General features: G+C 32.8%; 2 protein-coding genes across 2 annotated transcripts; one reads left to right on the forward strand and one right to left on the reverse strand.

Moving 5' to 3' along the window:
- Window positions 1-18,922, reverse strand: LOC128181587 (probable hydrolase PNKD). The gene is made up of 10 exons (XM_052850044.1): window positions 18,853-18,922; window positions 18,551-18,672; window positions 17,939-18,045; window positions 17,689-17,747; window positions 4,109-4,201; window positions 3,515-3,678; window positions 3,001-3,087; window positions 2,772-2,839; window positions 2,229-2,276; window positions 1-1,634 (listed from the first exon to the last, which is right to left on the reverse strand). The coding sequence occupies exons 1-10, from the start codon at window positions 18,885-18,887 to the stop codon at window positions 1,455-1,457; spliced, it is 963 nt and encodes a 320-aa protein (XP_052706004.1). The 5' UTR covers window positions 18,888-18,922; the 3' UTR covers window positions 1-1,454.
- A 3,090-nt stretch (window positions 18,923-22,012) lies between these two features.
- On the forward strand, window positions 22,013-24,810 carry LOC128181152 (neuronal acetylcholine receptor subunit alpha-3-like). Its single transcript, XM_052849444.1, has 2 exons — window positions 22,013-22,582; window positions 22,840-24,810. The coding sequence occupies exons 1-2, from the start codon at window positions 22,247-22,249 to the stop codon at window positions 23,752-23,754; spliced, it is 1,251 nt and encodes a 416-aa protein (XP_052705404.1). The 5' UTR covers window positions 22,013-22,246; the 3' UTR covers window positions 23,755-24,810.
- The last annotated feature ends 1,993 nt before the right edge of the window (window positions 24,811-26,803 follow it).

The following is a 26,803-nucleotide window of genomic DNA, read 5'->3' on the forward strand; positions in this document are numbered from 1 at the left end:
TGTCATTAAATTGTAAAATGAAATTTATTTTCTTTCATATTTTATGAACACTGAGAATACTTATATTATAAATAAAATAAGTGATCATGAAGGAAGTATAAAACAATGATATCACAACATAACTTTTGTTTCACCCTGTATTAACACAGTTATGTGTACAATATATATTGGGTATAAATATATGTACAGAACAAAACAAAATTAAGTGGAAGGGTATGGCTTCAAATATAAAATGACATGTGTACAAAGGCACACAACTCCTATGTAAATTTCAAAAGCATGGCTTGGGGTGTCGGTCATTTAAAAACTGCTTAAAAATCAGTAAACTGTAAAACATTTATTTATAAAACTGTATCTTTTGCATAAAATTCAATTTGCAATGTAGTTATGAAACATACACTATAGCTTCATTCTTAAACCTAAAGAGATATTCACAGCAAAAACTGAATCAGACTAAAAATAATTGAACTGATTTTTTGGCTTTTTTTGGTATAAATGCTAAAAATTACAGTTTCTCCATGACAAACTGTGTAAAAATTCTGACAACCATGTTGGTTAGTACATGTATTTGGTTGATACAGCAAGTGGACAAAAAAGAGATTCAAGTCACTGCTGATCACGTGAAACTGGCATTTAAATATCACACACAATCATGTATTGTATATCACAAAATCTACAGTACTTATGTTACATCACAGACTAAAACTAATATACACTGTACATATAATATCAACAAATTATATAAGTATAAATAAATAGTTTAAAATGTGTTTTGTAAGGAATAAGCTTTTGTTCTGTGGGTAATATCAAAGTAGACACCTGTCAGATGGTATTAAAAATGGCAGATGGTAAATTCGATCTTTACTCATTTAGATTTCAAAGTTAGAATACAGTTTTAAAATATTCCTGCTACAAATTTAATGTAAATTACGGTTAGATTTTGAATGTAACTTTCATTTAAACAAGGAAAACCCACACACATTTATATGATATATACCGGTATGGATGTACATGGTACATGTACTAAGGCATTCAAATAAAAAATTGTAATTTTGGTTTTAGAAATGTTAGAACTCAAAATATGTTAAACTATATTTAAATCTTAAAATAAGTTAATCTAAACAATATGTTGAACATATAATAAAATGTACATTTAATGAACCAGTAATGTTTCCAAATCTATGTTCAGCCTATTCGTCTCTTATTTGTCTTGCATATAACATGTTGAATATATGGTGTAAGGAAAAATATTCAATATATCAAACCTTATATATGAACATAAGTAGAATTCAATGCCCATTCGGAGATACAGTGTACTGACAAACAATATATCATATAAAATGTAAAGATATTATGTATGAGCATGAAGAAATCATATTCTCGTACTCCCTAACTGAGTGTGGTACATGTATAAGTGGTACACTTATAAGTACTGGGTGTGTAAGATAACCTGCCTATAGTTTGTACTTGTAGTTGTCTTTCATGGTTCTAATCTCCTTCAAAATTTTGGCCCTGGTCTCGTCTGAAACCCCATCTTCTATTTCACTGCCGACGCTCACGGCTTCTATCACACTGCGCTCCGACGTCCTCAAAAATGGATTATAAGACCTCTCCTCTTCAATGGTAGATGGACACTAAGCAAATGTAACAATGATAAGATGATGGGCACTGACCAAAGGTCAAAATGATTGCATGTCTAAGTATTACTGTGTTGTATAATTCTCATGAAGGGAAGTAACTCTTAAAAATCTTCTTTTATACAATTGCAATGAGCTCAATGAATGCTCTTACATGTACATATTGTTCAATTCTAATTCTTAACGTGCCTCACTACACCTTGAAATATTTTCTCAAATCCGCAGAAAATTATCAGTACTTGATTTTGATAGAAAGCATGATGGATAAGAAAGATATATGTCAAATAGGCGAAAAAATTTTGGATAAAAAATGATATTTTCAAAAATTTCATTTAGTTAATATAAACAAAAGCCCTTGCATGCAGGAGGATTCGAACTCATGATCTGCGGTTCACAAGCCTGATACTTTAACCACTGATCTATGGTGATATACATCTAAATCGATCAATACAAACATTTTAACTAAAGTTAAAACATTTATATCGCCATCTTGTAACATAGTGTCTTAAAAAGTATAAGTCTCGGTGAAGTAAAGTACCTTGATTCAAGAAAAGGCAATATAAAAAAACAACAACTTGTTGCTATACTTACTGTGCATAGATTTTTTTCTCGCTGACTCATAATCCATTCATACTTTTTCTTTAAAAAACAAATACAAAGATGTTCAAGTTTTAATACATGTTTTATAAAGAATGGTGGGTACCTACTCATCAACTCACACAGAGTATCAAATCAGATACAGGGGCATCTAAATCAAAAGCTCAGTCACACATTATTATAAGATATTGTCTAGATATCATGTATCTTGACAGGGAAATATTTGCCCCCGTTTTATTTTCACAACGTTCGCCCTCGTTGTCAGAGGGCAAATTTAAGACTGTGCAAATTCTATGTTGTAAATAATATCCCTGTTAACACAACTGCATCTGGGCAAATTCAAGACGGGCGAAATCACTTGCAAGTGTAAAAGTGCGAAAATTACATAGGGTGAAAATAACCCTGTATACAGTACATGATTTCAATTCAGTCAATGCAGTCTTGCATGATTTCACTGGGTATTGGACACCTCTAGAAACACTTGCACACAGTTTGAATTTGTGTTTACTATTAAATTTAACACTAACACATTATTACCTTTGACTCTTCATTGGAGTTTTCTAAGTGGCAAGCAAAATCCAAATTATCTTTCGCATACTCGTGGCCTATAAAAAATAACAGACAATAAAAAAAAAACCTTTTAAAAAACACCTTTCCATTCCAACCATACTCATGGTTATATTTGTAGGAATAATTCCCAGTGTTTTGTATTTTTCATTTTATGAAATTCCTTAAACATACATACATGTACATCAAGCACATTTACCTGGCCACATCAGTACGTCTCCCCTGAAGTTGGACACTTTGTCAAGAGAGCCAAGCATGACAGAGGGAGCCGCCTCAAACATCCTCCCTGAACAAAGCAATGGAGAGCAATTAATTATGAAATGTGAATATTAAACTAAGTATAGATTGGTATACAGTTGTTGTCTGAATTATTTGTATCTGTGTATCTACATGTATCACTGCTACAGCAGCAGTAAATACATGTACATCTGCATTAGCAGCAATAAATACATCTACATTTAACATGCACATGTATAATTATACACATGTCTAGGTTATACAAAACTATTTAGATTAAACTTTTACTGGCACAATGTAATTCAGCTGACTTTTCAAAATATTTTCATTAAACCATTTAATGGCAATTATATGTACATGTCTAGAATAGCTACATTGCACAATGTACTCTCTAGCCGTCTTCCTAAGTTTGGTTTTTTTTCTTTAACCTCCTTCACTCTGCATTTGCTAGAATTCAACTTATTATTCGTTCTTACCACAACCTCCAAGAAAGAGATGGTCCCCAGAGAACAAAGAGTCAGACATCCCATAGGGAGCCCCGTCCAACAGGTACACGACATGCCCCTCTGTGTGGCCAGGGGTGAAGTGAACCGTGAAACGCATGTCACCGAACGACAAAGTATCCTGGTCATTGACATTGCTTCAAACATTAAATTATATGATACAAAATTATGATATTTTTTTCTTTTTGAAAAAAAAAATTTCAATGCTCAATACACAAATCGTTACCTGCAAATTTTATTATGATCTTAGTTATGCATAATTTATCACAAAACAAACAGTTTGAAAAAGAAGTATCTAGAATACTTATCATTGCAATAGATATCATTATTTCTTTATTCCTTCTTTGACCCCCCCCCCCCCCCCAAAAAAAAATTAAAATCCACCCTTGTGATTGCTCTTTTAATTTTTTTTTAATGAAAGTAACAAAATTTAACTTAAAAATATGCATGTTCATACTAAGCTATGTATACTTTTGATAAAATAAAAAGCAAGAAAGTGACAAAAGAAATTTTCTGGAAAAAAAAAAATAAACATACTTTAAGGTAACTCAACAAAAAATTACTTACTCTGTAACATTGTTTACATTGTCATGAATTCCACCGTAAATTCTGATGTTAGGGTACTGGCGCTTCATTTCTTGGTTTCCACCACTGTGATCCCTATAATGATAAATGCATTCTGTTTTCAAAATAGTTATACCAGTAATTGAACTTTTGAAATGGTTCCAAATATATACAAACTGCAATCATGGTAAAGAATAGATACATATACTGTATCAAAATCCAATAGATAAAAGACTCTTATCACTGAAACAATTAAGTTTTATTTGAATCAGTAACCTTTCCTACATGCTTTTCTTAATCATAGACAAAACTAGAGCAAAGCTCGTTGCAAAGCAACGAGTGGGTCTTCCGTTAATGTCGGAAGTAAAGCTGGAAGTTCCTGTAAGAAGCAGAGCTCTTAAACCAACAACAATAATAACTAAAATAAAAAGATGAAAAAAACATAGGTAATCATAGATTACTAAGCTCACCGAGACGGAGCATCACCCTTATGAGACATCACCTTCATAAGTCCACCTTTATCATTTTATATGAAAATCATACTTTATGATCTTGGATATTCATGGATTCTGTTTTGACAAAATATCGTATATCATCTGATAATTTTTTTTATGATAATCATATGTTCATATGTTAATCAATACAATGATATAAAATTAAATATTGCATCATGTCATATTTCTAATATAATATATATCATATAATAAATAAAATACCGTAATAAACAATAATGAGATTTGATATTGTAACGTATGATATGACATTGTATTGTGTTATACCATATTGTATTTGATCACATAATACAATATCATAAAATATAATACAATATAGTATCATATTACAATATCATATTACATAATACATCATAACACTGAAACATGATATTATATTGTATAATATAGAATGATATTGTATTGAATGACACTGAAACATATTTGATACATTATATGATATTATATCATAAAATACAATATAATTTGATTCCAACATTGTATCTTATCAAATGATACAACATTATGTGATATGGTAAAATATTATAAAATACATTATTATATTATACATATTGCATCATATGACACAATAAAATATATTACAATATCATATAATACAATTTCATGTGATATGATAATATATCATAAAAACCAATATCATATCATACAATATCGTATGATACAATATTATATAATATTACAATATCATATAATACAATTTCATGTGATATAATTCTATATTACTGAAACCAATATCATATTATACAATATTGTATGATACAATATTATAGAATATACAATATTGTATCATAGGATACAATATAATATTTTGCAATATCTTATGTAATTGTATCATGTGATAAAATAATAAATTAAAAATACAATATAATATTATACAATATTGTATCATAATATACAATACTATACATAACAATATCATGATACATAATCATATCATAAAATATCAAAAAAATTGATACAATATCATATCGTATCGTATAACTTTTTATAATATAACATATGATATCATATTGTATCATATCAAACAATATTGTTTCATATCATACAATACTTTATCATAGGAATCATGTTATATCATTTATCAACAAACACATCTATCTATCGAGCTGGTTTGAGTGAGGTAGGAGATTTCTTTAGCATCCTTGATAATGGAGATCAGGCTCTGCTTCTGAAGCAACCTCTGCATTTAATTTATAATAAAGTTAAATCAACTATGCAAGCTATCATCTATAAAACATGTGACCTGTTCCTTAAAAGTAAACCTCATCCAGCATCCGAAACCTATGGCTCAGATTCAGCATTCAAGCCCATCAGGTGCATTTGTATCATAAGACACATCATCCATGCAATTTTGGTGAAGTTTGGACCAGTAATAACTAAGATATCATCATCAGAGGGCACTAGCAATTAAAACCTTAACTTCCTCCAGCATCGGCAACCTATGGCTCAGATTCAGCATCCATGCCTGTCAGGTGCATCTGTATCATAAGACACACCATCCATTCAAGTTTGGTGAAGTTAGGACCAGTAATAACTAAGATTTATTTTTTAGCATCCTTGATAATGGAGAACAAGCTCTGCATCTGAAGCTACCTCTGCGATTCATTCATATTACAGTTAAATCAACTATGCAAGTTTGAAATAGTACTATCATCTATTAAACATGTGACCTGTTCCTAAAAACTTAACTTTATCCAGCATCCGAAACCAGACTATGCATTCAAGCCTGTCAGGTGCATCAGTATCATAAGACACACCATCCATGGAAGTCTGGTGAAGTAAGGACAAGTAATAACTAAGATATCATCATCAGAGGGCACCTGTTTCAAAAACTTTATCTAACCAGCTCTTAAAACCTTAACCTCCTCCAGCATCCGAAACCTATTGCTCAGATTCAGCATTCAAGCTTGTCAGGTGCATCAGTATCATAAGACGCACCATCCATACAAGTTTGGTGAAGTTAGGACCAGTAGTAACTAAGATATAATCATTAGAGGGCACCTGCAACAAAAACTTTAACCAGCTCTAAAAACCTTAACCTCTTCCAGCATCCGAAACCTATTGCTCAGATTCAGCATTCAAGCTTGTCAGGTGCATCAGTATCATAAGACGCATCATCCATACAAGTTTGGTGAAGTTAGGACCAGTAGTAACTTAGATATTGCTATCAATGGGCACCCGCAACAAAAACTTTAACCTGCTCCAAAAACCTTAACCTCCTCCAGCATCCGAAACCTATAGCTCAGATTCAGCACTCAAGCCTGTCTGGTGCATCAGTATCATAAGGCACACCATCCATGCAAGTTTGGTGAAGTACAGACCAGCAGTAACTAAGATACTGCTATCAAAGGGCACCTGCAACAAAAACTTTAACCTGGTCCAACAACCTTAACCTCCTCCAGCATCTGAAATTTAGGACCCAGATTCAGCATCCAAGACTTTCAAGTCCATAAGTAGGTCCAGATGCATCATCCATGCAAGTTTGGTGAAGATAGGACAAGTAATAGCTTAGATACAGGACCTGCAACAAAAACTTTAACCAGGTCCGGACGCCGACGCCGACGCCACCGCCGACGCCGAGGGTATAGCATAAGCTCTCCTTGACTTCGTCTCGGTGAGCTAAAAATCGAATTATTCCTGGTACGACTTAACAAAATACGAATGATATTAAGTACGACTTAACAAAAACTTTTCCGATCTCAAGAACGACTTAACAAAAAAAAATCCGAATGTGTTCAAGTACGACTTAACAATTATTTTTGGTACGAGTTAATTTTACTTTGAACATTACGCTATTTTTTAAACCAAGGACGCGGAATCAAAATTTCCGGAAAAATCAATTTTTAAACCCCAATATCTCTGTAATGCATCGTCCGATTTTTAAAAGGCTTTCAGTGTTAGATTCAGTTTAATAAGCTCTACAAAACACATATTCATTTTTGATTTGATCAGAAAATTCATTTTTTCGAAAAATTTGTTTCACTTCCGGTTTCGACCGGAAGTAACAGATTTTCATTTCCAGCCTTATTACAGAGGTAAATCGACCAAATCATAACCATTGAAAATTTCAGGCCTCTATCTTAAAACGTTTTTGAGAAACGCTGCGGACAAAATGACTTTTTGAAAATTTTAAAAATGACATTACATCAAAACGGAAGTGACGTTGTCAAGGAAACTTTGACATCTTTGAGCTATAATAGTTTCACATTATCTCTGAAAATTTCACTAAAATCGGTTGGAAACTTTTGGAGTTATAAAGCCGAGAAGGAGTCAGAAAAAAAAGAAAAAGTATAATAATAACTAGAGCAAAGCTCGTTGCAAAGCAACGAGTGGGTCTTCCTTTAATGTCAGAAGTAAAGCTGGAAGTTCCTGTAAGAAGCAGAGCTCTTAAACCAATGACAAGAGTAACTTAAATAAAAAGATGAACAAAAATCGAATTATTCCTGGTACGACTTAACAAAATACGAATGATTCTAAGTACGACTTAACAAAAACCTTTTCGATTTCAAGAACGACTTAACAAAAAAATCCGAATGTGTTCAAGTACGACTAAACAATAATTTTTGGTACGAGTTGATTTTACTTTAAACATTACGCTATTTTTTAAACCAAGGACGCGGAATCAAAATTTCCGGAAAAATCGTTTTTTGAACTCGTATATCTCTGTAATGCATCGTCCGATTTTAAAACGGCTTTCAGTGTTAGATTCAGCTTAATAAGCTTTATAAAACACATATTCATTTTTGAATTGATCAGAAAATTCATTTTTTCGAAAAATTTGATTCCCTTCCGGTTTCGACCGGAAGTGACAGATTTTCATTTCCAGCCTTATTACAGAGGTAAATCGATTAAATCATAACCATTGAAAATTTCAAGCCTCTATCTTAAAGCGTTTTTGAGAAACGCCGCGGACAAAATGACCTTTTGAAAATTTTAAAAATGACGTAACGTAAAAACGGAACTGACGTTTTCAAAGGAACTTCACAAACTTTGAGGTATTATAGTTGCACACAACCTCTGAAAATTTCATGAAAATCGGTTGTAAACTTTTTGAGTTATAAAACCGAAAAGGAGTCAGAAAAAAAAATAAAAAGAATAATAATAACTAGACACGATCTCGTTGCGAGCAACGAAGAGGTCTTCCGTCTGATTTTAGAATTTGTTCTATCTTGATTTTGCTATTTAACAGTTAAACATGATTTAGAATAAAAAAAAAACAGGGTCTACATTCTAGGGGGCCAGATACTACCGGTATTTTGTTACAGGTGTAAGTGCTTTGTTCAACAAGTGTTTAGAATTCGTTACTGTTCTTGAGATATCTTAGAAGAAAAAGTTTTAGGGGCCGGTGTTGTATAGCAGTTTTTCCCCCATAGTAGGTTTTCCTCCCGGAAAACCTACTATATAGTTGCATTTCCCCCCGGGGGGAAACCTACTATATAGTAGCGTTTCCCCCATAGTAGGGTTTCTCCCTCACGTTTTTGGTTCAGATTTTATAAAAAATAATTATGGAAATCCAGTAAGGATTAAAATCAATGTTTCTACACTCCCAGGTTGCATACATCTATATCTGCATTCATCTGTACAGGTTAAGTTTCGTTTTGCCGATTTATTATTTTTATAGACAATGCTGAAAGTTGAACATGTGTGTAATGGAATTACACATAGAACTTAATTTAGGTAATTTAATGAAAAAAGTTTTACAAGTTATACACTTATATGCATAATTCTGTGTTTTGAAATTGTATTAAACGTGAATGTTTTAAGAATTTCTTGATAAATTTATCAGACTGTTTGTCTGTTTGTGAAAATTTCATTCAGGCTAAACCTCTGTTTAAGAGAAATTTGGTTTCCGATGTTTCAGAGCCCGATTTTTAAAATCCTATTATAATAATTGTAGTGCATGTTCTTTAGGGTCTAATGTCCCATAAACTAGAGATGACCATATCACCATCTTTTTTATAGTGGCAGTGGTTTACCACTTGAAAATGACTCTGAAAATTTCAGCCGTCAGGGTAGGGGCCCTTGATGTTTCAGGGCCTGATGATTAAAACCCCATTATAATGATTGAATAGTGTTCTATAAGTGGGAACTCAAAGTCTAGAGATGACCAATTAATCATATTTTCACAGTGATAGTGGTATACCACTAGTAGATGAGACCGAAAAGTTAAGCCCCCATGCAGGGTAGGAGCCTTTGTTATTTTCGAGCCCGATGTTTGAAATCCAATTATAAAGAATATGTATTTTTTAGGGCCCCATATCTCAAAAACTATAGATGATGACCACATGAACATATTTTTACGGTCATTTAAAAGTAAAAACATCATTCAAAAATACACAATCACTCATATATTTCTTTATCAAAACGTTTAATTTTGCTGCGTTTTATTTTGAATTTAAGAACACATTTTTTTTAAAAAAAGGTACGCGGGTAAAATTCATTATTCTTCAAAACACTTAATCAATTCATAAGATGACTAACGATATAATAAATAATTAGATAAATAAATCAATGAACTTTTATACTTAAAAGGAGAAACCGAAAATCAAAAATAAATAACCAAGCGCATATACGACTTTTTTACTTGTTAGTTGATTAGAAGAAAAAGCTTATATTTTAAAAAAAAGTCAGCTCATCACAATATATGTACATGTGTTTGTTGTTTTTTGTTTTGTTTTTTTAATTACCCTAAAGACTTGTTTAATTGTTCGAAGAAATAATATGGTACACAAGTAAATCTTTATTGCAAGCATATGAAACAAATAGTATAATTTTTTTAGATAATTGAATCGTATATCTTGATTTATATAGCATCGTTTTCAAAATTGTATATTTATAAATCACGTTGCAAACTTAAAAGTGGAAAAATAGCAAATAGTGAGTGACAATGTAAACATAAAGTTAGTTCAGGCTCCATTTCACATTTTCCAAAGTAACCAGCAAAGATACCGACATTGTTCTGGTTGTGAAGACATTTAATTGTTTTTTTAAAATGTTTACATCATAATATCTCGTGTTTCGTAGAAATGTGCTTAAAATATGAATATGCGTAACTTTAAAACAAAATGGTAAACACTAACTTTACACATGCTTTTAATACATAATTAAAAACCCCTTAACCATGATTTAGAACCCCATCAATCAACGTAAAACTAAAACATTTCAGTTTCTCATCATATTATTGCATCTTGTCTCCCGTTTGATATTTAGAAGAAGCAATATATAATTGTTTTTAAGATCGTCAAGTCTAACGGTATTAATTTAAAATTGATAGCCTTTTGTACGAAGGGAGTAATACATTTCCACTTTTTATTCCCTTCCTCTACAAAATTAAGTCAAGATTGGTCAGTTAGTTCCCAGGGAGAAGCTTATACATTGATGGTAATACATTGGAAAATTAAATTTCCAAACAGGCGTATTTTCACTCAAATGTGTTCTCACGTGTTCATAACGACGAAGTCAAAACTGTAGATAAGCATCGATTAGATGAAAAAGATTTAAGGTATTCCGAAATCCGTGTAGAAGGTGTTTCAACAAGGGGTGACAACAGGTGAAATAAACGATGATGACACATGCATGTAATGAAGGCGCATTCCTTAGTTCATATTTGGGGTCGAAAAACCATGTATTTAATTCTTTGTATTAATAAATGCCATAATTATCCTTTTTGGTGAGAAATTAATATCATATCAGTTATTGCAAATTATTGTCACGAATGGTCCGCAATAAACATGGCCGGAAAGTAAAAATGGGGGAAAATCCACTATATAGTAGGTTTTCCGCGAGGGTAACCTGGCTCTAAAAACGGGGAAAGCCCACTATATAGTCAGCTTTCCGTGGGGGAAGAACTGCTATATAGCCATTTTTCCGGGGGGAAAGATGGCTAGGGGGAAAAGGCACTATATAACACCGGTACTCACGAGAAGAGTTCATACCATTCATCTTTTTAACAAGTTTAACCGATTGTCTTTGGTGTTTCATCTAGGATAATAGTGATGTACACTAGGCAAATGCATAAAAAAAATCTAGCTTTTATTTTCATTAATCGCTTCCGTTCGTCCGTTTCCGGTCTCGAGACAAAAATCCTAGTTTCACCAGGATCTTAGATTTGGCAGAGAGTATCGATGTTTCATTGTATCAAATAAAATAAAATCGGACTGAAGACCTACTCGTTACTCGTAACGAGATCTAGTCTTATTTTTTTAAAATTAAATAAAAAATACACATTGCAACTTTAATGCAATTATTTAAAATCAGTCGATGGGTATTAAAAGTATCTCTCTCTAAATTTAATTCTTTAGTTCAATTTTCAATTTAATTTCTATGACTGTCCCAAATAAGAATTTCAGGTAAAAACAATCTAGAGGAGGAGGGGGCATCCCCATTAAATTTCCCCGTTTTAGGCATACATCAGTTATCAATATAGACGTAGAATACAATAATGTGTTCATTAATGTTTAAAAATTAATGTCAAAGGTTTACAACCAATCCGTCGTGGTATGAAAATGAAACTTAAACACACTATGCATTATTATCCATTTGCATGCATATAATTATTTTAAACCAAAGTGGTCGGATTCAATGTATCCGTCAGAAGGTTAACTCCCCCTACACTTTCCGCTATGATGTCAATTAGTCAATCAATTTCTGGCACCCCGCTCTAAAAAGTTCTTTCCATTGATACTAAAGTCGCAATAATTGTTCCATTTTATTTATTAAGTTTCTGTATTAATCGAAGTCCAACCCAAGGTATCTACCCACGATGCATGATGAACTCGTCCTACACTTTTTGTTGATTAGTAAGTAAGCGTTCTTGGTTACCCCGTTCTGGAAAGTTCTATCCCATTTTCTCACCAGAGGTGGTGCTATGTTGCAACCACTATTGAAATAAAACCACTATTGAAACAAATTATTCCAATAGTGGTTGGGAATGCATTTCATTAGAAAAATCACTTTGCTACCGCTATTGAAAAAAAAACCCACTATTGAAATAAATTATTTCAATACTGGTTGGGAATGTATTTCATCTGAAGAATCACTTTACAACCACTACTGAAATACAACCACTACTAAAATAAAATATTTAAATAGTATTCTGGGATGTATTCCATTTTGAAAATCAATTCACAGACACTGTTGAAGGACAACTACAATTAAAATTATTTTTTCAATCGTAGCTTAGAATGAATTTCTTTATTATTTTTTCTTTGAAAATTTACATTTTTTTTCTTTACATTTCTCTTTCTACAAACATATATTGCTTGAATCGTCGTCACTTCCGGTCATCACCGGAAGCACTTAAAATATGTTTTCCTTATAATTTTTTTTTTACATGGAATGAATACCGGTATATCATTACACGATCTTATATATGTTAAATAAGCAAACATATTCTACTTCCGGTGAGTTATATCAAATATCTTATGTACCTATCCTTTTTAAAATTTTGATACCCGCGAGATTTTAGTCACTGTAAGTGAAGACTTGTTTAATTGTTCGAAGAAATAATATGGTACACAAGTAAATCTTTATTGCAAGCATATGAAACAAATAGTATAATTTTTTTAGATAATTGAATCGTATATCTTGATTTATATAGCATCGTTTTCAAAATTGTATATTTATAAATCACGTTGCAAACTTAAAAGTGGAAAAATAGCAAATAGTGAGTGACAATGTAAACATAAAGTTAGTTCAGGCTCCATTTCACATTTTCCAAAGTAACCAGCAAAGATACCGACATTGTTCTGGTTGTGAAGACATTTAATTGTTTTTTTAAAATGTTTACATCATAATATCTCGTGTTTCGTAGAAATGTGCTTAAAATATGAATATGCGTAACTTTAAAACAAAATGGTAAACACTAACTTTACACATGCTTTTAATACATAATTAAAAACCCCTTAACCATGATTTAGAACCCCATCAATCAACGTAAAACTAAAACATTTCAGTTTCTCATCATATTATTGCATCTTGTCTCCCGTTTGATATTTAGAAGAAGCAATATATAATTGTTTTTAAGATCGTCAAGTCTAACGGTATTAATTTAAAATTGATAGCCTTTTGTACGAAGGGAGTAATACATTTCCACTTTTTATTCCCTTCCTCTACAAAATTAAGTCAAGATTGGTCAGTTAGTTCCCAGGGAGAAGCTTATACATTGATGGTAATACATTGGAAAATTAAATTTCCAAACAGGCGTATTTTCACTCAAATGTGTTCTCACGTGTTCATAACGACGAAGTCAAAACTGTAGATAAGCATCGATTAGATGAAAAAGATTTAAGGTATTCCAAAATCCGTGTAGAAGGTGTTTCAACAAGGGGTGACAACAGGTGAAATAAACGATGATGACACATGCATGTAATGAAGGCGCATTCCTTAGTTCATATTTGGGGTTGAAAAACCATGTATTTAATTCTTTGTATTAATAAATGCCATAATTATCCTTTTTGGTGAGAAATTAATATCATATCAGTTATTGCAAATTATTGTCACGAATGGTCCGCAATAAACATGGCCGGAAAGTAAAAATGGGGGAAAATCCACTATATAGTAGGTTTTCCGCGAGGGTAACCTGGCTCTAAAAACGGGGAAAGCCCACTATATAGTCAGCTTTCCGTGGGGGAAGAACTGCTATATAGCCATTTTTCCGGGGGGAAGAACTGCTATATAGCCATTTTTCCGGGGGGAAAGATGGCTAGGGGGAAAAGGCACTATATAACACCGGTCCCTTATCTCCTTATTGGAGCCATTGAACCAAATTTTGCAGATTGCATGTTGTTAAGTACATCATTTTTAGCATCTTTTCTTCTATACTGCATTTCAAAATATTTTTTCTTTTTGAGATATAGGTGGTCATAGTTTTGGACTCTTGACCCCTAAAAAACCCTCATTACATAACACACGATAAAATCATTACATTGCTTGGATAAATAACTGTAAGATAAACATATTTGCTTCTATAACCGTTCACAAAATATCCCTCAGTAAAGGGCTACAGATAAAAGACTTTAGAGCCCTTTGGTCCCCTAATTTGAGGGGCCAGCCCCTTTTTCTTGATATCAGATAAAAGTTCATTTAAATCTCAACACATTTTGTTCAACAAGTGTTTAGAAATTTGTTACCGTTCTTGAGATATATAGGAAAGAACGTTTTAGGGGCCGATCCAATAACTCCTTATAGGGGCCATTTAACGAAATTTTGAAAATTGCATATTATTTAGTACATCGTTTTGACTATCTTTACTTCTATACTTTATTTCAAAATATTTTTCCTTCCTGAGATATATGTGATCAAAATTCTGAATTTTTGGCCCTTAAAAACACCTAATTACGTAACACATGCATTGATTGGATACATAACTGTAAGATAAACATATTTGCTTCTATAACTGTTCACAAAATATCACTCAGTAAAGGGCTACAGATGAAAGACTTTAGAGCCCTTTGGTCCCTTAATTTGAGGGGCCAGCCCCTTTTTCTTGATATCAAATGAAAGGTCTTGTAAATATAAATCTTTTTTGCATTACAAGTGTTAACAAAATATTTTTCAGAAAAGAGACAAACTAAGAAAACAATTAAAAATTACGACGTTTTTTTAGTCTCAATTTTCGGGACCGGGCGAGCTTAAACGCCTTTTGAGCATGAAAAATATGAACGCCAAATAGCACATCTACAATCTCTTGTCTACAATCCCTGAAAGTTTGAACTCAATATCTTTTACCGTTTAGGAGGAGATCCCTGGACAAGCCGACCCTCTGAAAATCGTTAAAACGTCATTTTCTCAAGAACGGAAATGACGTCATCAAAATAAAAAAATGTATATTAAGTTCGGATTAATATCTTTTAGATCTAAAAGTTTCACGAAAATCGGTTCAGCCATTTTCGAGAAATCGCCTGCACAAATTTTGTAAGAAAAAAAATAATAACTAGAGCAAAGCTCGTTGCAAAGCAACGAGTGGGTCTTCCGTTAATGTTGGAAGTAAAGCTGTAAGTTTCTGTAAGAAGCAGAGCTCTTATACCAATAGTAAGAAAAACTAAAATAAAAATCGAATTAGTCCTGGTACGACTTAACAAAATACGAATTATTTTAAGTACGACTTTACAAAAACCTTTCTGATTTCAAGAACGACTTTACAAAAAAAATCCGATTGTGTTTTAGTACGAATTAACAATTTCCGAATTATTTTAGGTACGAGTTAATTTATCTTTGAACACAACACTATTTCCTTAACCAAGAACGTGGAATCAAAATTTCCGGAAAACTCAATTTTTAAATCCCAATATCTCTGTAATGCATCGTCCGATTTTAAAACGGATATTAGTTTAAATTAAGCTTTATAAAAGCCCCTTTGTTGCTTTATGATTTATATCAAATTATTGATCAGAAAAGAGTTATTATAAAAAGACTTAGTAGCCCTTCAGGCCCTTAATTTGAAGGGTCAGCCCTTTTTCTTGATATCAAAAAAAAGGTCTTGCCAATATTAACATATTTTGTTCTAGAAGTGTTCATGAATTGTCAACCGTTCTCGAGATATCTAAACAACTGTATTTTAGGGGCCGACCCTTTAACCCCTTACCGGGGCCACTAACAACAAAATATTTGGTATCATATTGTAAAAAACATTATTTCTTTTGTACTACATTGCTTTTCAAAATATTTTTCCTTTTTCAGATATTAATGATCAACATATTGAATTATGGCCCCTTGAAACCCCTAATTACATAATTTATGACTTAGGTATGGTACTGTATAGATGAACAGATGTACAAACAACATTTTTGCTTCTATATTTAATAACAAATTATTGTTCAGTAAAGAGTTATTGTAAGAAGACATTAGAGCCCTCTTGGCCCCTAATTTGAGGGGCCAGCCCCTTTTTCTTGATATCAAATGAAAGGTCTTGCAAATACAAACATATTTTGTTCTACAAGTGTTCAAGAAATGTTAACCGTTCTTGAGATATATGTACAAATTTGTTTTAGGGGCCGACCCTTTAACTCCTAAATGGGGTCATAAACAAAAACATTTAAGGTAGCATACTGTACAAAACATTATTTAGAGCAACTTTTGTTCTACATTGCTTTTAAAAATATTTCTCCTTTTTCAGATATTAATGATCAAATTTTTGAATTTCTGGCCCCTTGAAACCCCTAATTACGTAACATATGACTTAAGTATGGTGTTGTATAGATAAACAGCCCAACAATGAACATTTTTGCTTCTATAATTAATAACAAATTATTATTCAGTAAAGAGTTATTGTAAGAAGACTTTACAGCCCTCTTGGCCCCTAATTTAAGGGGCCAGCCCCTTTTTCTTGATATTAAACGAAAGCCCGTCTAATTTGAAACAACTTTTGCATTATATGTTTTAACAAAATATTTTTACATCAAAAGATATCACAGAAAATGTGCAAAAATTTCGTGAAAAAATTTGGTGCTAATTTTCAGGTTCAGGCGAGCTTTGAGGCCTTGAGCAATTTTCATCATTGGAAGCATGGGGGTACATCTACATACATTCATCTACAATCCCTGAAAATTTCAATCTTCTATCTTGATTAGTTTCGGAGGAGATGCGTGGACAAAATGACCCTTAAAAATTTACAAAATCGTCAATATCTGAAACCGGAAGTGACGTCATCATTTAAAAATTTTATAATATGTAGCGCTGATCATGCTTTATCCGTCCTGAAAATTTTGTGCGAATCGGTTGGACAGTTTTTGAGAAATAGCGCTCCAAAAAAGTCAGAAAAAGAAAAAAAAGAATAATAAAGAAAAAGAAACCGTAGAATAACAAAAGGGTCTTCCGTTGGAAACGGAAGACCCTAATAATAGGGAAAAAGAAACCGAACGAAAACAATAAGGTCTTCCGTTGGAAAACGGAAGACCTTAATAATAGAAAGAAACAATAGAATAACAAGAGGGTCTTCCGTTGGAAACGGAAGACCCTAAAAAGAAACCGAAGAATAACAAGAGGGTCTTCCGTTGAAAACGGAAGACCCTAATTATGTGACATGCATGGTCCATTTCACATTAATCTTCATTTTAACAATTCCAAACTCACCAGTGTTTGTGTGTGACAAGGACAGCCTCTGGGGATATTCCATTGTCTCGTAGGTATTTCTAAGTTTGAAACAAAATATAAGCATATTTAGTTCTAAGATTGAAAATTTATACATTTTTCATTTTATTACATTATTCTATAAAAAAAGATACAGATCATTTATTTTTTGTTCTACGATAAAAGTCTAAGATGTAATGATCTTCATCTAAATCCATGAAATAATGGTATTTGACATTGGTAAGAAACTTACAATCACTGGTTCAGGATCACCTGGGTCAACCACAACTGCAGACTTAGAATCTTTCAGAATGTAAGCATAATTGTCCAGTAGCATGGGAAAAGGTGTAAGAGTCAAATCTAAGAAACCAAGATACAATGACTGCCATCATGATTCACATCAAAAATAATTATCTAAAATTTTCACACATAGAAAATGTACAGCAATTTCACATCTTTTGAGGGAGATGAACTGGAATGAGCTGAGTTTGACACAGCAAGTAAAACAGAAGAAAGATGATATGGCAACTGTGTTAATCAGGTTGGGCCAATCGTCCAAATGGGATAAAATAGCCCGTTTGAGATATAATTTCCAATAAATGGGATATTATAAAATTTGAAGTGCAAAAACAATTGATGGAGAAAAAAACAACCACGGTTATAGTCAGATAAAATTCGATTATTATTTGATATTGATACACATGTACAATGTAGATATAAGGCATCATATAAACCTCATTTCATGATGTTATAATGAGTATTTCGGTATTTTCGAAGAGCGTTTCAGTATTTTCGACGGGCATTTCGGTAAATCACGGGCATTTCGGTAATTCTATGTACCGTTTTCTCACTTATGAAAACTGACCTCCATATTTTAATGGCTGAATGACTGAATGTGTTTGCCCATCCGGATACTTCTCACGTGCCTTTGCTATATCCCTTCGGTGATAAATCTGTCCTATCCGGGTTCTCGAGTAGAAGTAGTACCTACAATTTTTAAAAAATGATTAACGTTACATGTAACAAAACTACGAACTGATGAAAGCCGAGACTTTGATTTTCTCTATGTCAACCGATAAGATTCGTGCATAAAAATCTAAATTAAAAAAAACGAATACGAAATACTATGAGCAATGTAATAATAATATTTTTCAAAGAGAAGAATACCCTATGCGAAACAGACAACTCCCGTCTTTTGCCATGCTAAAATGGTGTTTGCAATAAAAATCATGTAGGATTTGAGACAGGCATACTAAAAAAAAACCAAACAAACAAACCAACTATTTCCGAACTTTCTCATTCCTTTGTTCCAACGGTCTAAAATTTTACTTGTGACAGTCCAATATTAGTGGACTTCTTTTAAAATCAGTTAATATCAGACCGTCATCAGATATCCTTCAAAATCTGATAGTCTCAGGTAAATCAACAATGAAATTTAATGGCAGTGTTTTAATTACGATATATGCCTCAAACACTTCTCTGACCTAACGAGCCTCGAAACTCTCTGATATATTTTCATACAGAACGATACCGTTTTCGGCTTACATTTACAATTTGAGTTTGTGTCAACATCTCAAAATTGCATGCAATTCAGACCGCTTGATTTTGAATTATCGATATCTTTCTTCGTTAATTTTAAGTTCAACTCAGTGTTGATTGATATTAATTTTTCTAGAGTCTTTCATATTTTCAGATTTAAGATTATAATAATGAATTGCTTTATGTGAGTGTATTATAAAACTTTCTGGATTATTACACATATATATATATTTTTTAATCTACTTCCCAAGATTTTCAGTTTACCATTTTCTACAATTTTCTGTGTTATTTGCTCAACACATTTCATGCATCTACCATTCAATCTACTAATTGCACAGTTGTCTAAATATCATGTTGCAAACAAAAATCACGTGAATTCCAACTTGCCCTAACGTTAAAAAAAGCTTTCTAGCTAGACAGTGAACTATTATTAACAATGGAGACCTAGCTGTTATGCATTCAATTAACTACTGGATCTTGCTCGACTTTTCAGAAGCTGTATGTCGTCAACGTGTCCATGTGTGGAGCCAGAAAAAAACATGGGGGGGGGGGGTGCCCGAGGGATAATTTGTTTTTCGGGAGGAAAAGGGAAGTTCAAGGCCTATATATAAGTTCGGTATGTTTACTATATATGTATTAAATGTACATTTAAATTAGTTAATAATTTTGAATATTCAAAATTTGGTAGTGAAAGGGTTCAGACCCTGCCATGCAAGGACTAACACGAATCGCCAAGTGCCACTATACTAGGTCTGTTACAACGCACTTTGAAAAATTACGCCTTTTGAATATTTTTTTCAAAGTGCGTTAAATTTGAAAAAATAATATTTTTTCAAAGTGCGTAAATATCGACAATATCAATGCACTTTGGAAAAAAATGTCGATTTCTTGAATTTTCGGATAAAATTGGTTGAAAAATTAATTCCATTATAACGTCAAAGTCATACATAAATACATCCATATATTGATATTTGTCTATATAATTTGAAAAATGTTGTATTATTACTTAAACTGTATGCAAATAATTAATTGTCTCGCGTAAATAGTAATGGAACTACATAATCATTTTAAAATCAAAGTACTGAAAGTACTGACGAGAGTTTATTTTTTCATTTATGAGTTAATACTTTCTGGCTAAAGGAATGGATGTTTGCCATTTACCTACTGTGAATATAATGTGATTTTTTTAATGCAGTAATTCCAAATCAAATTAATTACTTTAGATTTCAACAAAGACATAAATGTCAATAAGACATTTGTGTATAAAGAATACATTTTTTTAAAGAAACAAATAGCTCTGCTCATTAACATTTTATAGATCCATATTTCAAAATCCCTTTCTATGCGATTCTTAGGACGAGTTCATATTTTTCTTTTTAAATTGAAGGGCTATTTCAACAGAAGTATCCGTCAAACAAATGAGTGTTAAATATTTGATATGTTTAAAAACGCATTTGGCTGAAAGGAACATTCAGTATAAAGAATGTTAAAATAAGATCTCAAAAAATGAATAAATTCTTTTAATGATCCATTTTATAATTTTGTTTTCATAATTTGATGATTAAACTTCACATAAGAACTGAAATTTAAATAACAACTGAATTAAATTCAAAAGCTAGCGACCATATACATAATAAACTGGGTTTGAACAACGTTTTAACGTGTATTAAGACATTCTTAGTTTGTTTAAGAAAAAAATCGCTTTGTAACCTGCGAAGTTGGTAAGGGGAAGAAATATGAAATATATATGTGCCCTATTGAATCTTTTTGTTTTTCTTTTCAATGGCCGATGCAGGTGCAACTATCCCCTTTAAAGAATTGTTCCATAAATCCATACATTTGTATCTGATCTCTAATAAATTGGCAAACACGATTCATCAGGCCACTGGGAGGAACTGAATCCAGTGGTAGGATTAATGTTCTATGTAGGAAGCTCATCCAGTATGGATCAGCGCATGAGAAACGTCCTCGTAAGTACCATCTGACGCTATTATCTCTCTTGCTGAAAGAATGGATCGCCGTGTCGCTTCATCAAAAATGAAATATCATTTTATATTTCATATATAAATAAAATTAACTTCTAAATGTTTATAAAAATTAAGAATTTGTTTTCAAAAGTGCGTCAAGTGTCATGATGTAAATAAAAATATTGGTCTACACTCATAACGCGCTTTGAAAAAATATTTCAAAGTGCGTTGGTTTAGACCATAATATAACGCACTTTGAAACTTTTTTTCAAAGTGCGTTAATTTTTTTCCAAAATTTAACGCACTTTGAAACTTTTTTTCAAAGTGCGTAATTTTTTCAAAGTGCGTTGCCACATACGTCTCTATAGTATCAGAGGTAACAAATTGGACCAGTGGAATGCATATATATATATAAACCAGTAGGTAATTTTAGAGTTTAAGGGAAGACATCAAGAACATTAGACCAAGATAGAAATTTTACAGTCATTGGACACGATTATTACGATGTTTTAATATCTATTTAATAATTTCGCCAGCAGAATTGATATATCAATGCATATATTAGAAAAAGAGTGACTTCCTTTTACAAGATGAATCTGAATTGTCTATTCTGGACATTTAACGGCCAATCGCTTTTTAATATCAACTTGATCGGCTTATATCATCCAGTGTCTAATGACAGGCAATTCAAAAGAATTGTCATTTAATACACTAAATTTAATGGATCCTACTGCTAACAGTACACAAAGATTACAGATTTAAAGAAAGAGGAATGAAAACATTCTTTATTCTATATCTAATTCCGTACTTCAGTTCGGCTGTATTGCCTGGTAATCCAACTAAGTTTTTAAGTAGAAAATGAAAAATACCCATGGATAGAATGCTTCTTCAGTAAGTCATCACAGCTCTTCAATAACATGATACAAATTTACCAATAATGGACGACATACGGAAAGGGATGTTGAAAGGTTGACTATAGTATCACCGGGACCAAACGCATAACTTTAATCATTTCTACCGACGCAAATATTTTTTATAAACGATACCAAGCCAAAATGTCGAGAGGGAGCCAGCTATATCTAGGATACTTGTGGCTGATCCTCGCGTTTTGTGGAGGCCCTGGGGTATTGGTGGACAGCCAGACCCCGGACGACGTGAACATGTTACTGAGCGACCTGTTCACTAACTACAACCCCAGAGTCCGCCCCGTGCAGAACCAGATGGACCCAGTGGTTATGGACGTCAGCCTGTATCTGTTCAGCGTTAACGAGGTGGACGAAGTCAACGAGAAACTGGTGACCACGGGGTTCCTGGACTTGAAGTGGAACGACGCTCTCCTGCAGTGGGACCCCAACAGTCACAGCGGTATAGATCTACTGAATCTCCCACAGGTATGTACACTAGTCATTTTTAAGTTACCGATTGTGCTGCATACATGTGTATATATGTACTTATCGTCTAATGAATAAACAAAATACTTTTGCACATCAATAAAGAACTCTTTGACAATTTTGTGTATCGTAATTTTTTTTATATTCTCGATTATAACATTGTCAGAAATATAAAACTACTTCAGGATTTCCTGAATGATGCGAAACATTACAATTCGAACTGTTAATACACTTACATTTTATCAATATCTTCACAGAAAGACATTTGGAGACCAGACTTGGTTCTAAAGAATGGTTTCACCAAGTTCAAAGAGTTAGGAGGCGACCATTATTACCTAACTATAAACTATACTGGTGACGTGTTTTGGTACCCGTATGAAGTATTTCAAACACGATGCGCGATTGACATCACCTACTTTCCGTTCGACGAGCAGACATGTGATATATCCTTTATCGTTTGGTGTTACACGGCCTCTGAAGTCGTCATTACGAAGTCTAGCAACGGAGTCAACGAATATGAGTACGAGGAGAACGCCATTTGGACAATAGTCGACACAGATTCCGAAGTTAAGACGGAATCGTTTGAATCCCAAATAACCTTCAGCATCACTTTGCAACGGAAGCCTCGATATTACGTCATCAATATAATCGTTCCTATCGTCTGCTTGGGATTCTTGAGTCAGCTGGTCTTCGTAGTTCCCACGGAGGCAGGAGAGAAGATGTCGTACGCCGTCACAGTGTTTCTGTCCTTTGCAGTGTTCCTGACGATGATCAGCGCTGATCTACCAAAGAACTCAGAGAGCACGTCCGTACTCAGTGTGTACCTTGTTGTACAGATGATGTCAGGGGCGCTGGTTCTCGTGATCTCCGCCATGGAGCTTCGATTACATCACAGGAAAACCACCAATCAGATGTCACTCATTTTTGTGGGTATTGTCAAAGCGGATCGACGATTGAGATGTGTCACATCCTGTCGATCCTCTGAAAAGGTTGCTAGCACTTTGGTAGAGGAGTTGGACTTACAAGCAGAAAAGAATTCGAAGGGATCTAACTCTGATATCGAGTGGAGCGACGTCACGTCATCGATTGACTTTTTTTGTTTCTGGGTATTTTTGATGCTAAATGTTAGTGTAACATTATTTTTGTTTCTGTATATTTCAGGAACTATTTGACAACCCAGCTACAAGAACTTTGGAAAATGTAATAATTCCATGTGTTTGGTGATTAAGGTCGTATGGGACACTTCCATACTGTGACGTACTGTTTATCGAAATAACAATAAAACCAAGTGTAATTTTATAAACAGTTTCTCTCCTGAAATAGAACACCAACAGAGTAGCGCAAGGGTTAGATGGTTCGCTTCTAATCTGTTAGTCATGAGTTCGAATTCCGCTTGTGTTTTAAAAATTTATACCCTAAGTTTCCAACATTTTTGGAAACATTTTTTTGGCTTAATATTGTAAAATTAAAAAATTCTAAACCTGTAAAAGTATTTTAATTATAATGTACTTTATTCCCCATCAATATTGACATATGTCCCATACCACCTTGGAGAAATGACATGCAACGAAGTCAACTCAATCAAACCACTCTATGTAACCATTTTTCCTGCACCTCACGCTATTATATACTATGTCCCAAGATATCATCGATTCATATTTTCCTTAAATACTTATATTAAATAAAAAGTATTAAAAATTTCTAAGAGTTCTCCTTTGAAACGCCATCTCTAGTTTACACGTCTAAAAATGTGATGTCTACAGGAATTTTGTATTGCAACAGACCCGGATGATAACATTGACAGATTTGGCGAGGTATTCCGAGTGATTTCCGAATGGAGAAAAGATGTCAACATTTTCCATTATAAATCTCCATAAGAAATCTGTTTTTGTTCCTGTGAATTTTTCGAGTGAAAAATGATAATTTTCGACTGAAAAATGATAATGTGTGAATGAAATTATCTTGGATATTTTCCTTTTCATCAATTCATATTGCACTGTTTTCACAGGTATGTATATTTTTATTAAAAATATTGAAATGTGCCGCAAAAATATCACAGGACAGGCCATAGCCCGATTTCTGTTAGAAAACCCTGTGAGGTGAAGATTCGATATCATGTAAATCTATGAAAGGTCATATTTCACTGATACACCTGTATTTTTCTGATGAACATTTCATTTCACATGTCGATACTTGTTCATGCATGCTAATAAACGTACTTGCTCAATATATGCTGATACTTTACTTTACTCGTATGTTATTAATATAACATTTTTAAACAAATCATAGCGCTTACGAACGTATTTATTTCATTAACAAATGTATTTCTAAAATTTCTTCATAAATTTGATTTTTCTGGGGGAATCAATTTTTATATTTCCCGAACGTTCATGATAATTACCGAACGACAGGTGATAGTTGTATAGAATACATCGGTTTCTTATCGTTTTTGAAGTCTAGTAAAGCAATAGTGTAGTTAATGTTTACCAGTTTCTTTCTACGACAGTTTTCTGATATAAAAAGGATTTAAAATATTTTTAATAGAGTTAATCATAAAATTACATCGTATGTTCATCCACAGGATTTTGCATAAGCATGGAATGAAAATTCGAGGGAGTGGGATATGTATTGCCATGACACGTGTTTTCTTGAACCAATCAGATGTTGCGTTATAGAGAATAGGTGTAATAATATTCAATTATTGCTGTTTTTAGGTTAGGTCAATACGATGATTTAGCTACATGCATTCACCGATTCGGAGGCGGCTTGAATATCGTATTGATAGGGGAAAATATTCAGTAATAATAATTATCATTTTTTGTCCAATGTAGAGAAAATCAAATGTTATATTGACTCTTAGGTCACCTGCAAGTGAATATTATACAATTATAGCCTTTTGATGAGGCCAATACATGGTTTTATACCCAAGTAGGGATGTCAATTTTACTCGATTGGCTTAGTCGATTAATCGGAGCCTTAAGTCGAGCGATAGTCGAGTACTCGATGCTGTATTTCAAATTTGAAACTGTGTGTCCTTTTCAAATCAATTAATTCTACTTTCACATACTGGTACTGTACCAGTTATCGGCTAAACTGAGAGTTCGGGTTTATAGCACGCGACAACCAAAGATTTTTTAATTCAGTCGTCTGTTTCGAAATAAAGAAAAGTAAGTTTGCTTGAAAACTTTCTTGAATATGGTCTATATATGAGAAACGATCATTGTTTACCGCTGATTTACATCTTTTGCACTTTCATCAGTAGGGGAAGTGACGTAATAAGTTAAAAATAGAACACTACCTCATTGTGATACGTTATTATATCCCTTCTTTAATTAAACATATAATATCAATACATATAACATATATAAACAAAAGGAATTCACTAATTTCCGAGTTATTCATAGCGCAGTTTAATGCTTGATTGCACAATTATGTATTGAATAGTGTACGATTTTGTGTGTTGCGGAATGATAATAAATGAATAATTTTATGAGTTTTGTTTACAATCTATCATTGCCCCGGCGACTTTAGTCTGACCCCACAAGGGAGATAAATCATATTACATTTAGTAGAGAATAAAATCAACATGTGCAGGGATTCTGCTTTGTTATTATCAAAGAAGCCGATAACTGGTACAGTAAATTGTAACAACTCGGCAAATTCGGGGCGTTCTAAAAAGCACAAAACAAGATGTTTTGGGTTATAAATAATGATATAATCCAACAGATTGATAAATAAGGAGTTCACCGTTTAATGTATGTCAAGTTTTATCCAAAAATATCAAGAAATAAGGAAACGCTAAATTTTAGCCGATAACTGGTACAGTGCCAGTACACCGTATCCTAATCCATAAACATTTAAAAACTTATGAAATACGCACTAGATGTATTTGGTTTCAAATAAATTATGAGTACTGGTATTTTATCTAAATATTCATTAGCTGATATCTTAGCATTTCCTTTTTCGTGCGACTCTTACACATAATTGAGCTCTATATCATATGTGACCTGTTTCATATTAAGTCATTGTCCCGTGTCGCGCCAAATCAACAATTTAAATTAATGATTATAAAAACAAACGCCTTGAGAGGATTACGATTAATTTTTTTTATTAATATAAACATCTTATTGTAATCCCACAAATATAACTGATTAGAAGAACCACAAATTGGTCTATTCAAGTACATGTTTGCAAAAGTACACATGTACATGTATTTCTATT

Source organism: Crassostrea angulata, chromosome 4 (genome assembly GCF_025612915.1).
Source record: "Crassostrea angulata isolate pt1a10 chromosome 4, ASM2561291v2, whole genome shotgun sequence".
Lineage (NCBI taxonomy): Eukaryota > Metazoa > Mollusca > Bivalvia > Ostreida > Ostreidae > Magallana > Magallana angulata.